We start from the raw sequence: 14916 nt of genomic DNA, 5'->3' as shown, positions 1-14916 counted from the left end.
AACGGAAGTTGGTGGACGCCATATTGAAAAATGTTACTTCTTAAGATAGAGAAGTGAAATTCGGTTTAATGGTAACTTATGGTAATTAGAGCATGGCAGATCAACATGATTGTGGAAAACCGGAAGTTGGTGGACGCCATATTGAAAAATGTTATTTCTTAAGACAGAGGAGTAAAATTCGGTTTGATGGTAGATTATGGTAATTAGAGCATGGCAAATCAACATGATTGTGGAAAACCGGAAGTTGGTGGACGCCATATTGAAAAATGTTACTTCTTAAGATAGAGAAGTGAAATTCGGTTTGACGGTAGCTTATGCTAATTAGAGTATGGCAAATCAACATGAATGTGGAAAACCGGAAGTTGATAGACGCCATATTGAAAAATGTTATTTATTAAGATATACGCGTGAAATTCGGTTTAATGGTAACTTATGGTAATTAGAGCATGGCAGATCAACATGATTGTGGAAAACCGGAAGTTGGTGGACGCCATATTGAAAAATGTTATTTCTTAAGACAGAGAAGTAAAATTCGGTTTGATGGTAGATCATGGTAATTAGAGTATGGCAAATCAACATGATTGTGGAAAACCGGAAGTTGGTGGACGCCATATTGAAAAATGTTACTTCTTAAGATAGAGAAGTGAAATTCGGTTTGACGGTAGCTTATGCTAATTAGAGTATGGCAAATCAACATGAATGTGGAAAACCGGAAGTTGATGGATGCCATTTTGAAAAATGTTATTTATTAAGATATACGCGTGAAATTCGGTTTAATGGTAACTTATGGTAATTAGAGCATGGCAAATCAACATGATTGTGGAAAACCGGAAGTTGGTGGACGCCATATTGAAAAATGTTATTTCTTAAGACAGAGAAGTAAAATTCGGTTTGATGGTAGATTATGGTAATTACAGCATTGCAAATCAACATGATTGTGGAAAACCGGAAGTTGGTGGACGCCATATTGAAAAATGTTACTTCTTAAGATAGAGAAGTGAAATTCGGTTTGACGGTAGCTTATGCTAATTAGAGTATGGCAAATCAACATGAATGTGGAAAACCGGAAGTTGATGGACGCCATTTTGAAAAATGTTATTTATTAAGATATACGCGTGAAATTCGGTTTAATGGTAACTTATGGTAATTAGAGCATGGCAAATCAACATGATTGTGGAAAACCGGAAGTTGGTGGACGCCATATTGAAAAATGTTATTTCTTAATATAAGCCAGTGAAATTCGGTATGCTCTAATTCCCACAAGCTACCATCAAACCGAATTTCATTCCCTTATATTAAGAAATAACATTTTTCAATACGGCGACCATCAACTTCCGGTTCTCCAGAATTATGGTTATTTGCCATGCTCTAATTCCCATAAGCTTCCATCAAACCGAATTTCACTCGTATATCTTAAGAAATAACATTTTTCAATATGGCGTCCATCAACTTCCGGTTTTCCACAATCATGTTGATTTGTCATGCTCTAATTACCATAAGTTACCATTAACCAAATTTCACTCGTATATCTTAAGAAATAACATTTTTCAATATGGCGTCCATCAACTTCCGGTTTTCCACAATCATGTTGATATAACATGCACTAATTAGCAAGATCTACCACCAAACCGAATTTCACGTCTCTATCTTAAGAAGTAACTTTTTCAATATGGCGTCCATCAACTTCCGGTTTCCCACAATCATGTTGATTTCATGCTCTAATTAGCATAAGCTACCATCAAACCGAATTTCACTTCTATATCTTAAGAGGTAATTTTTTTCAATATGGCGTCCATCAACTTCCGGTTTTCCACAATCATGTTGATTTGCCATGCTCTAATTACCATAATCTACCATCAAACCGAATTTTACTCCTCTGTCTTAAGAAATAACATTTTTCAATATGGCGTCCATCAACTTCCGGTTTTTTACAATCATGTTGATTTAACATGGACTAATTAGCAAGATCTACCACCAAACCGAATTTCACGTCTCTATCTTAAGAAGTAACATTTTTCAAAATGGCGTCCATCAACTTCCGGTTTTCCACAATCATGTTGATTTTTCTTGCTCTAATTAGCATAAGCTACCGTCAAACCGAGTTTCACTTCTCTATCTTAAAAAGTAACTTTTTTCAATATGGCGTCCATCAACTTCCGGTTTTCCACAATCATGTTGATTTTTCGTGCTCTAATTAGCATAAGCTACCGTCAAACTCAATTTAACTTCTCTACCTATTTTAAAAGTAATGGGGCCTTCTGCGCATGCCTCCTAGTAACAGGTTGCCTGAAGGACGAATATCGACCTTCTGCGCAGGTCGTTGTAATTAGTATATTCTACATGAGCTTGTTAAAACTAACTGTATCTATTGTTAATAGTTTGCCAGAGTGACGCCTTGGAAATTTTTGCATAGCTGATACCATTATTAACAAATTAATGAAAGATAAACTAGATAGTATTTATACATATTTTTCGGATAAATAATTATCCAGAAAGATCACGCATTAGTTTTTTCTAAAGTTATTATAATAATTTTTTAAACAACGAAGTATATATTTATCGGTATTCCATTTGCTGCTGTGGAATTTTGATTGACAGTAAACTTAATTCGGATACCCTCAGTATGTTATGATACGTACTGTAAGTTCCTGTTACAAATGTTACCCGCTTCATCCTTTTCTATCCACGTACCGGTATTTTAATAACAAGCGCTGGTGCTTCAGTGCTTCAGTACCGGTTACCAACTTGTGGTTCCATTTCGTACCCGGTAGCAACCGTTCAGGTACAGTATGTACGGGTACGATCATACCCGTTCCATCCGAGACCCGTTCCACTCAGTACCTGAAGCGAATGGGTCGTTGAGTAACGGTACGCCTAATTTACCCAGGTTGTAGGTAGGTCCAATCTGTCCGGTACTGTGTGGAACGCCAATGCCATTGTAACGCATATCGATAGTTCCGTTCGTAACTTGACAGCGTTACAAGTTGGGTTACGTTACAGGTCCCTGGTTTAAAGTAAAATATGAACCACTGGGGTAATGTCTGTGGCAGCATTACCACTACACTATCAGGATGGCTGGTTGTCCCAATTTTGATATCAGGTGGATAAACATTGCATAGTGGTTTGGATACTTTTTTATTATTATTATTATTTTCATTTTTTTTGTACTTTGATTTGTTTTACTTTACTTCACTTTTTGTGCCACTTTTGGCTAATTTGTGAAGATAGGGATGAGTGATGAAAATAATGAATGCACACTCAAAAACATCCATGCCCAGGTCGGGATTTGAACCTGGGGCCCCTGGCATCGTAGCGCGATGTGCTAACCACTCTGCCATGGGAGCCGGCTGGGTTTGAATACTGCTTTAAACTGCAGGTCCAGACCCAATTAACCTATCTGAAGTAAATTTTGAAAATTTTCTGTGTAAGGACTCCTTTTGATTTAAATTTCCATGTTAGACTCTATTCAATCTGGGGAAATTAACATTTTTCAGCTCTGGTGTCACAGGACTGGGAAATTCGTCTTTTTAATAAAGGGTTTTCTTATGTCAGGATACTAACGCAAGAACCCTGTACCAACTTTCATTCAAATCTGAGGTGGTTGTGTGAACACCCCTGGATGATTTACGTGGAATGATCTGAGATTAAATTGAGCTTGACACTGTAAAATGCTGACATAAAATACCAGTTTCCTTCTTCAATTAATACTTTATAACCGTAAGTAATATTTGTTATATTTTTTTTTATGTCACAAGAGAAACCATTTTATTACATTGTTGCACAATAAAGCTAATGTGTACTCTTACAACCTTTACTTTTTATTTCCTCATCAAATGTATAATTATTTTTATTACAGAAAAAGGTGCCCAATTCCAAAGTTGGGTTCCAGAAGGCCATGGCATGTCATTGGGTGCATTTGGATAAGATGTTTGAAAAGCCTTTGGTCTTTAGAAAAACAGATACCATTGTAGATTCTGTGCAGGTTGACCTACAGCATGTATTGAACAATAACATTAATCAAGTTCAGGAGAAATTAAAGCAAGATTACAAGAAACGGAAGTTACTTCGGGAACAGTAAGTTTTATTTTTTGCATTATCGTGTTTTCTTTGTGTGTGTGTGTGTGTGTGTGTGCGTGTGCGTGTGCGTGAGTGTGTGCGCGTGCGTGCGTGCGTGCGTGCGTACGTACGTACACATTTGGGGGTGTATGCATGTTTGTGAAATTTTTTAACTAGTCTCTCTCCTGGGAATTTGTGGAGTATGGCTGTGCATAATGATAGAAAAGGGGAGAATGCGAGTGGACAGAGCAAAGCAGTGCATGCTGCTGCACACAGCTTTTAGCTGCAGCCAAATTCTTCCCTCTCACTCACTCATTCATTGGTCGAGCCCCCCTCAAGTCATGACTTGTTTTCGTTCACTTGCACCAGAGATTCTCAGACTGAGTGTAATACTGATAACCAGGGAACAGATTTACGTGTAGTAAAAATGTGTTAAATATGTAAATACATATTTAGTTATTTTCACCAAAATATGGAGTTAAATATGGACTTAAAATTGTAAAAATTTACCTTTTTAATAATATAAGACACTATGTACGTAACTCATGAGTTTTAATACAATTGTCAGCATTAGAACTATTACCGTGACTGGCTTGAAGACAAACAAGAAGTCAATCCCATATCTGTGTGACAAAATCGTTGCTTCTGGCGATGCTGTCATGCTCGCAAATAGTAGCGAGAGTGGGGTTAGCAATGGGCTGCTCGACTTGGGACTCTCTTCCAACATTGCTAAAATAATGTTTGTAACAACCAGGAGCCAATGCTTGAGCCCTCATTCTTAATTGTTGACATCAATTGTAAATAAACAGGAATTTTAAATGTTTTACAATGTCAAAAGCAAATAGTTGGAACGTGTAAATTTTTGAAAAAAAGGTGTTTGATTGACAGAAAACTTGTAATTAACGCAATTGGAGGGTTTAAAAAACCTTGAAACTTTCGTTTGTTTAACATTGCTTTGGACTTCTTCAGTTATTCGCAAGAAATTCAATCAACTCTTTTGGTCACATTTAGTTATTGCGCAAATATGGAGTATGTTGAGAAATGTTCTGAAATATAGATATAATATGTACAAATAACTAAAATATGTAAAATTTGAGCCAAAACCTAATATAAGTACAAATATGGAAAATATAAAGTGAATTTTTCGAGTCTACATGCCATAATGCACAAAGTGTTTAAGTGCTCCCCTGTGCTTGCACCATGCCACGAAGGTCTATAGGGGGTGTGGAGTTAGGGATCCACACTTTCTTGATCTTGGCCAAAGCTGGGGGTGATGTGATCAGCACCACGCCCCTGGCCACCTTTGCCCCCCCCCCCCAGAGTTTCCTCCTGGTACCCACTTTATACGACGCTGGGTGTGCGCCGGGGCCGCTTGAACAAGTGGAAAAAAATCCCGGTTCTCCCCCACTAGGGATCAAACCCAGCCCTCTCACATGGTAGTCAGACACCCTAATGACTGAGCTACTGCATCACAAAAATATTACAAAATATGGTACCAGTTCCATATGGGCACAACACTTGTTACTCGTTTATTTCATCATTTTTAACATTCGTACTTACCTATTCTACATTGCGAAACATTCTTCAAGGTGGTATGTTGCTTTTTCATGAAAATAATTTCAATTTTTCACATTAAGAGTAATTATTGTTCTTCCTTTTTTCGCTTCCGTAACACACAATATATCGCGGGCCCAGCTTGAGTAGCATTGTGGAATTCAGTGTTAACATTCTTAACTGAAAAATTCCCCACAAACCATTCACGCATAGCCCCACAAACCATTCACGGTAAGGTTAGGTTAGGTAAACATAGTTATAAAGAAAGGGTTCGTAGTTCAATTCAACATCAGAAAATCACGGCGTGGTTGGAAACAGGGGGTTACATCATCAACATCCGGTTCACGTAGAGGAAGCAGATACAAGCAACGGCAATTGTGCGTCGGAGATATATTTCTCTTCAGAAATACATGAATTCCCGGTCGAATACATTCAACGATGAAAGAAAATACCTTCACGAACTTTGAAAATGCCACAGAAACTCATTTTCGTAAGTACTTTCTTCTGTAAAATTGAAGAAATGCGTTGTGCCGATATGGAACTGTTACCCAAAATATAACTGATTTCAGCTTCATACATAAATATGTATTTACATATAAATCCATTCTCTGCTGATCAACTTGAAAGTTGATGATGTATCATTTTTCCCCCCAAGACCTTCAAGACAATTAGTTTGAACCAGGTAATAATTTTATTGTAATTTTTATTGGTTATTTATAAGTATTTTGCAGGTTTTCCTTGCCATGTTTGAGGTTTATATGCACTTCATGTTTTTTCATGCATTTTATTCACATTTATTTTCCTGAAAATTGTACAATGAACAGTCCAATTCTAAAACATATTATTATTATTATTATTATTATTATTATTAAGATTTTGTGGTTTTGTAACATATATTTTTAAATCCATAGTTTATTTTTTTAATTTTGTTCAAGTGCGAAGAAAGAACAGAGGTTAGAAGGTTAATAAGTGCTACACAAGCTTTAAAGTGTAGTGTATCTAACCTTCTGGTCAAAGTAAGAAGTGCCCATTTAATTTTTTCTTTGCTTAAATCCGGGGTCTTCAACTCGTCAGACAGTGCGGGCCACATTAATAATTTCAGTGAAGCTCGCGGGCCATGAAGCTACACTACGGTATTGAGTACTGTAATATGCTGCCATCTGCCATGTACTTTATCTTTTTTTTTTATGTTAATTACTTAATGTTGAAACTGGCACGGGCCACGGCAAAGGGCTCTATTGGCCATGGGTTGAAGACCCCTGGCTTAAATAGTTTAAAACACCAAAACCTGCTTGTCTCAAATTATTCAAGTACAGGTACTTTGTTCAAGTACCATGATTCTTTTTTCATTTATGAAAAATCAAAGCCTGCAGTTTAATATCTAAAAGAACTTTATAGTTAAACTTATTACTTTAATGTCATTCCATATGTTTGACTTCTGAGTCCTGCTAATAATCAACGTTCTATTGATACCAAATGTAAAATGTCATATTTTTCTTTAAGAATGATTAGTGGTAGTTGATTCATGATGAATTGTTTACACTTTTAACCACTTTTTTTTACAACCACACACTAATTTTTCAGAGACTCATTCTGTCTCTTTCTCCAGTGTAGTGTATTGTGTTAGCTGCTCATTTGTAGATAGTCCCCAAATATGTGATGTGTTTGAGAAAAGTTGTCAATATGAGCAACAATGCCTCCTAGGCATCCAGTTTACTACACTAATTTCATTTCAATTTGTCTTCCTTTTTTTATTCTGATTCATATCATCAAAACAGGTCTGCCTTCCCAGTCTACTTGATAGGGTGATATACACCCACGTGTTATTCAATGTTTGCAGGAAAACACCATAAAAACTTCATTAAAAGGTGCTTCCGCAGTGTAAAACTTTTACTATCAGGTGTTCCTTCCAGGGTTATAGTTTTGTGCATGTATGTTAGGTACCAAAGTTTTGTATCTTTGCAGTGATAATTTATAAAACTAACAAGTATGAAAGTGAAATGTCTGTTTTCCATTATTTTTTACCTTCTGTTAGAATGTTGCAGCAACTGGTAACTTCATATAACATGTTATTGACACCTGGTCACTGCATATAACATGCATGTATCAACAGGCACAAATAGACATTTGCTATGCTAAATAATTTGCCATTACCACTAATCTTTCCCCAAATACATCCCGTTTTGTGGGACTATCTCTGTATGAGCACCTAACACTTTACACTACCCTGAATATGAAAATAGAATGAGTCTATGAAACGTTGGTGTGTATGCATAAGAAACCAAGTACAGTAGTTAAAAGTCCAAAGAATTTCAGAGACCCTTCATGGTTTATTTACGTCCTCCATTTTGTACATAATAATGTGGTTATAGTGTATTTTGTGTTAATAAACTGTGTACAGTAGTTAGTAATTTACATTACAAAATCACAAAATTTTCATAATAAAAATAATATAATTTAGAGAAGGGCAAGTATGAAATGCTCATTGATACTTATAAAATTTAGATATGAAATTTACTGATACCCAATATTGTATGGAACAAAGGTAAAGAAATGGCAAAATATTTCATGAAGATTCTTAATGTATGAGTCTGAGATAGGCTTTTCCACAATATGCTAACTTGGGCTGGCCAGCACTAGACTGCCTATTTCAATAAACTATTAATTATACTGTGGTGCTATGCCAAGAAGCAATAATTCCATTGTAAAAATCTCAAGAAAGGAAAAAAGAATGTTTCATGTTTGGAAGGCATAAGCTGATCATAGGGCTCTCTCCATTTTCGAAATAGGATTATGAGTATCTGGCTCAGCAGGTCAATATTGAATGTGGTCACATCTCACTCTGTTATGAATTTAAATTTGAATTAACTGATGAAATTTCATCCTCCAATAGTCTTAAAGTAATTTAGTTCTTCTCTTTGAGTTTGTTTTAAGTCCATTTTATGCTCAGATAGGCTAATCAAGACTGGGTGTACAGTTTCAAATGGAATCCAAACCACTGTGCAGTGTGCCTCCACCAAAGGTGGAACCTGAGTCCCTTGGATTGCAAGGTAACAGTGTCATGACTGTGCCATAGAGTATAATGAATGTAGATCTTATCCTAGTGTCAACTCTCATTTAATGATAGTGGAGTCAAAATATTAGCAGAGAAAGTGCTTTTAGAGTCTTGAGCTGTGTTTTAGTAATGCAAATTTGTCATTGTGGGAAATATTGTTGTCACAGATGTTGTCGTAGCTCAGTAATTTAAATTTTTATTTTCTAGGCTAGTTAAAAGTTACTACTTGTCAAAAGGGAGTGAATTCACAACAGAAATAACCAAGCCTGATACTGATTTAACTCCGGAAATGATCACAGATGGATCGTGGAGAACAAAAAATTTCAAAAAATACAATTTTGATGCTTTGGGAATTCCTCCTAGTGGAGGACATTTGCATCCACTGTTGAAAGTTCGTCAGGAATTCAGACAAATCTTTCTGGAAATGGGGTAATTATATTTTTTCATTATCCTGAGTAGTGCTTGCAGTTATTTTATATTTTAGTTAGTCATTTCATAAATTTCAGTTTGAAGAATTTTTCATATATTATGTTAGTATAAGTGTATTCATGAAAGTGGTATACATTTCATTGTTGTTCTTTTAAGTTGTCTTTTTGGAAATACAGGGCGGCGTGCTGCTGACTGACACATTTCAATTGGTCATAGGTAATATGTGGCAACTGGGGGAAAATAAGCAAAGCCATCTTTAACCTTTAGCCACCGGACCTCTCTGGCACCTGTATTCTCCTTCACGCCAGCACATTTTCAAGAGCGTGCTTTCAAACTTGTCATGCTAAAAAAAAAAAAGAAGAAAAAAATAATTTGTCATAGACAGATGACATTTAACCGAAGTAAAAGAAAAACTGTAGTATGTAGTGGTGGTACATTCCTACAATCATGCAAAGTTTCATTGAAATCAAACTGGTACTTCTTGAGTCAAGATATAATAACCTTATATAAAGTGGCAGTGTTGCCAGCTTTGGGACTGTCCCGATTTTACACTTCTAGAATCTGCCCTATGGATGCTAGATAGACAAAATTTGGAGGAAAGCACGACAAAAGACCACTCTATGAGGATATGCAATGCACATGCCAAAACTTTGAAGAAAAAAACCTGAAATTATGGGGTTATTTGCGTAATTATGGAAAATTTTGAAACTTTGGGCCTTTGCCCTTGCTTCCCTCCTGGACTCTTAATTTTCAAATGTTACTTAAAATGTTTCTTCTTACTCATTCTTACATTTAGAATTTAAATTGTTCAAAAAGATGAATTGCTTCAGTAGTTATAGCATTTAATCTTCAATTTATCCCATAGTAACAAAAGTGAAACAAATTGGCTTTTTCAAAGGGCGCTTGTTAATAGTAGTAACAATGGATGTATTGCTTTGTAATTACAGTATACAATACCTTTATACATAAACTAATGAACAAAATAGAACTGAAATACAGTGTATAGTTTTCAAGAAATGACATGTTAAATGCTGTCAGGTGCTATCACGTGGTCAGGGCAAATTTCGACAATTGCACCTTTGCCCCTGCGTCTGCCCTGAATTCTTAACTGTCGGACGTTGCTTAAAATGGTGCTTCCTACTCATTCTTGCTTGTAGAATTCATTTTTTTCAAAAAGGATGTCATGGTTTACAAGTTATAGTGACTTTTAGAAATGTATCCTATAAGAATATGGTGGTAACAAGGGAAACAAAGGACTTTTTCAAACTTCGCTTGTTAATAGTTGTATCAATGGATGTATTGTTTTGTAATTTGAGTATGTCATACCTTCATATGTATACTAAAGGTCCTTTCAGTCTAAAACAAACCATTCATTGTGCATGCGTGAACAGTCCAGGGTGACACGAGGCACTGTATTGTGAAAATGGCACAAATTGAATCACATGCAACTTGTCATGCCATTTTGGTTTGAAAAGTTACATTTGTTTCTGAAAGTTTGTTTCCAAGAGAAATGTGTCTCCTTTCACTTAGGTCTGAAATGCAACTACAATAAATGCATATTTACCATTTTCTGAGTAGCTTCATTGTTTGAATTGAATAGATAACATATGTACCGATAACAATAGTATGTCACTCCAATTTTGTATGCCAACTCCCCAGTTTGCAATAATATTTTCTTAGAGAATACAATAAGGCACAAGCATGTGGTGATTTCAAAACTTAATTTGTATCTTTTTCTGTATGTTGTTTCTTCACAATGCAAAATAGTGGGGGAGGGAGGGAGGGGGGGAGAGAGAACGAGAACACGCTCTGGTCACTGATCTAGCAGTTTTTTACTGAATGATATTCACATTTCTTGCATGTGTGAATATGATGAACAAAGAATTTGTATATATATTTTCTTTTTGCATTGTTTTCTGATGCTTTCTCCTAATCATGATGATGAAATTAATAATAGATTAAATTGATGAAGGCCACACTCATAAAGCGGCATTGATTCAGGACTCAAACTTGGAACCTTTAGTGGTGTGGTTGTGGTTTTAAGAAAACTAAAAATTTACTATAGTTCAAACACCTATAATTTCTTTGTTTCGTCAATTTTTGACATTCATACTTACCTATCTGCTTCGTGGAACATTCCTTAACATGTAGTGACGTTTTTTTATCAAAGTAATTGCAAGTTTTCACATTACGAGTACTTCTTTCTCGTAGCCATTTCGCTTGCCTCAGATACAATATGGCACGTACACCTTCCTACATAATTGCACATCGTGCTTGTCTTTTGTCGATTTTCATTCGTTATGCAGTGTTTCAACCTTCGGAACCCAAGAAATACCCATGAACAAAGCTCATCTGATGTATTTTTTTTAGAAAACTTTTTCGCATTTTTTTACGAAGGAAATTGTAATGTTTCGTGGTGCTATCTGTGAATGGTTTTTGGGGCTCTCCGTCCCGGAATCGGTGGGAAATTTAAAGTAAAAAATTATTTTCGTATGAAATTTTTGAGTCCAAATTTCCCACAGATTCCGTGCTCCGCCCCTGTGGTAATTGACTACCGCCCCCAACTGCTACTGCGGCCCTGCCTCCGCACCGGCTCCCCGGCTTTCTCTATAGAGTCCCTGTTAACGGCATTAAAGGCATGTTAGAAATTGGCTGGAATCACCTGCCCCCAAATGAGCACCAAACTTTTAAATTTGAAGAAATCCGTTTCCAGGATATGGAAAACTTACCTGAATTTCACCACGCATCCACGACACATCATATAAGGCATATACCCACAGCCCATTCCTTCTAACGAGTTGCTTACATTCACTGCCACATTTTCGACATTCCTTTCCTTTCTTCACGATCCCATGTTGAATTAAATTAAAAAATCCACTGGATCTTTCACACCCAGTACGAATTTCACCATGCACCCATGACACTTCATGTTTCTAACTTTCGTTGCAAACACAGACAGTTCGAAACCCTGGATACCCAATGAACATGAACAAAACACAATCACGAAGCGTGATGATGTACGAAGGTGTACATGCCAAAGGCTATTCTCTGTCAGAGCATGAATTTTCAACGAAGAACATGAATTTCCGCTATGATACATTCCCACATCACACAAAACACCTTCCCGATGTTAGACAAGGCTACAGGAACTTATTACGGTAAGTAGTTTCTTCTGTAAAAAATAAGAAATCTGTTTGAACTATAGTAAATTAGTACCAAGAAAACTTGCATTATTTAGGGATGCACTGGTGTGAAATGTTTGCCAATACTGCTACCAATGTGTAAATTATATTTTACCTATGATGGAATATAAAATTGCAAATGTTCCATAAAGAACTTCAATAATTGATCCATCTCCTTGCTGAACATGTGAACAGGTGGATGGAATGTGATATGCTTGGACAAAGATACTGTAAGGTAAGGTAAAGTTCTGCCTGCTTTTAGCACTGTGCCATGAAGGCACATTTATGGAATGTGGTGTTAGGATGCACATATTCTCAATCTCTGCCATTTTGGAGGTGATCATTTTGTGTTAATGAAACTATTATAATTTCAGTAACTTTTCTTCCAGTGAAAATAAAATATTCTGAATGTACTCTATAATTCTAACTTAAAATATTTTTTACAGTCTTTGTAGCCGAATTTTAGTGTTTTTAATGATAGCCAAATATCAGCTACCATATTTATTTACAGTTTAATGATAATGACACTATTTACGGTTTAACATGATTAGTATTTTGTATGTAAATCTTTTTTAAACATGTGCTATTTTTGCTTATATAAATTATGTAATTTTAAATCAAGGGAAATTTAAGTGTATCTTTCAGATGTCATATTACATTTACTTTCGTATGACCTTCACCCCATCAGTACATATATCTTGTTTCCTTTATTTCCTTTCTTAGAGCCTAATAAACACCATTGAATGATTACGAGATTAATGTACTTCCACAAAAAGTGACTCTGATATCTACAAATTTCTTGTCTACATTATTCTGTAATTTTATTTAAAGTGATTTCAATAAGTGATTTTTTAAAATAGAATTCCCCAATTTAAATCTTGATTTAAATCAAACCACCTTGCTTAACAGAAAGCTGGCTTCTGGGCAGCGAATTACACTTATACTTCACAACATTAGATCTTGCCCTTTCACGTTCAACAATGAGATTACTGAGTCCGCTAAATTTGGGCTGAACTATACCATTCTACACTACCATCCAGAAGTTTTTCCTAAGTTTCAATTTTGAGAAAGATAGTTCAATTTCCGTGGTTGTTACTTGAAGAGTAGGAAACAAACATAAGGCGGTACAGGATACAGAGAACACTGGAAGCTACTGTAGAGCTCTCAAGGAGAAGAAACTTTGCCAAAGCACTTGATTTTAGATTTAAGCACATTCCTGAAACGTAAAATTGATCAGGAAATTTGGAAGATAAATCATCTTCGTGCCCATTACAGAGGGCAATAGTTCTATCTGAAGTTGTAGGATGGAACAAATAACTGCTAATATTATCCATGAACTTCTTCAGTTGAAAACAAGGGAAGCATTTAAATGCCCCATACCTTGCTCCATGGCAGTTTGATGTTCTTTATCATTAACATATTAAAATCGGGTAGGCTGTGCAAGGTCACGAGACAGAAGAAAATTCAAGACAAAGTGCTTTTTATTCAAGAAAAGAGTAAATTGATAAAAATGACTTAGCAATATTTGCGTTAATGTTTCACATGAGAAATGAAAATTATTTTGACTTTTTCGGGGCCCCTTAGGCTTAGAGCTCCCGCCCGCCTCTGATTTGACGTATTCATTCAAATTATAACATTGAACTAGAATACAAAGTCAGATAAAAACAAAATGTTTTAATTTTTTTGCCCACAAAAATTAGCCTTTTAAATTTTTCTCACTTCCATTAATTACGTTTTTCGTATCAACGTCATGGGACGCGAGGCCCCTACATGCGCGAGGTCCAGGGTCACCCATTTCACCCACCCCTTGCTACACCAATGGTTATACAACCTCAAGACACCTGCGCCTAGCAGAAATTCAAATATTTCCATGCGTAGTGAAGCATATTGCCAAGTGCTCGCGACTACATTGAGTCTCATGTGACTTCGTAAGACCAGGGTATAGAGAAAAACCTGGCAGGCATCGAGACCTGTTGACAGCTGTAGCGTGAAGCTTGCTTGCGCGAATTCAAACACCTGGGCTTGATGTGCATGTTGCATATTATTGTAGGTGTGCCTCCTTGAAAACTGGTTTCTTCCGGGTCTTGTGCAGGCCTTTGCTTAACTGTCTGCCTGTATACACATGTGCATCACGCTGTATAATCTAGGATTTCACATTTTTGTTTATTGTATTTTGCATTATATATTGTAAAAATTAAATTTCTGTTCCAGATTTACTGAAATGCCAACAAATAATTTCATAGAAAGCTCTTTCTGGAACTTTGATGCCCTTTTCCAACCTCAGCAGCACCCAGCTCGTGATGCCCATGACACCTTTTTCATAACAGGTAAGAAAAAGTTCAGATTCCTTCATACTTTGGTAGATAGGATTGAGGTAAATCTTGTAAGGTAAATAATGTAACACTTTTTCATTACAAGAGAGTAGTTACATTATTAAGACTTGAATTCTGGAGTGTGTGTGGGGGGATTGATCAATTTGGACCAGTGGAGAATTTTGAGATGTCTATGCAATTTTGCATGGGGAACAGGAATTCGTGGTAATGCCTATAGATTTGTACCTTTCACTTACACCAATGTGTATGCTGTATGCAAACACAATAAAGAAATTATGCTAAAAATCAATGTAAGCATTGCAAACAC

The 14916-nt window shown here is 36.1% G+C and overlaps 1 protein-coding gene across 2 annotated transcripts in view; it reads left to right on the top strand.

Moving 5' to 3' along the window:
• The window catches only part of LOC145984222 (phenylalanine--tRNA ligase alpha subunit-like), a 113861-nt gene that overhangs the window by 19616 nt on the left and 79329 nt on the right, over positions 1-14916 (top strand). For both annotated transcript variants that reach the window (XM_083117784.1, XM_083117785.1), the window contains exons 3-5: positions 3857-4074; positions 8873-9094; positions 14488-14603. In XM_083117784.1, coding sequence (XP_082973910.1) covers positions 3857-4074; positions 8873-9094; positions 14488-14603 — 556 coding nt within the window. The remainder of the gene's footprint in view (positions 1-3856; positions 4075-8872; positions 9095-14487; positions 14604-14916) is intronic.

Source organism: Lepisma saccharinum, chromosome 2 (genome assembly GCF_977018435.1).
Source record: "Lepisma saccharinum chromosome 2, izLepSacc3.1, whole genome shotgun sequence".
Classification (NCBI taxonomy): domain Eukaryota; kingdom Metazoa; phylum Arthropoda; class Insecta; order Zygentoma; family Lepismatidae; genus Lepisma; species Lepisma saccharinum.
The sequence above is the reverse complement of the archived record's forward strand: the minus strand, read 5'-3'. Positions and strand labels throughout refer to the sequence as shown.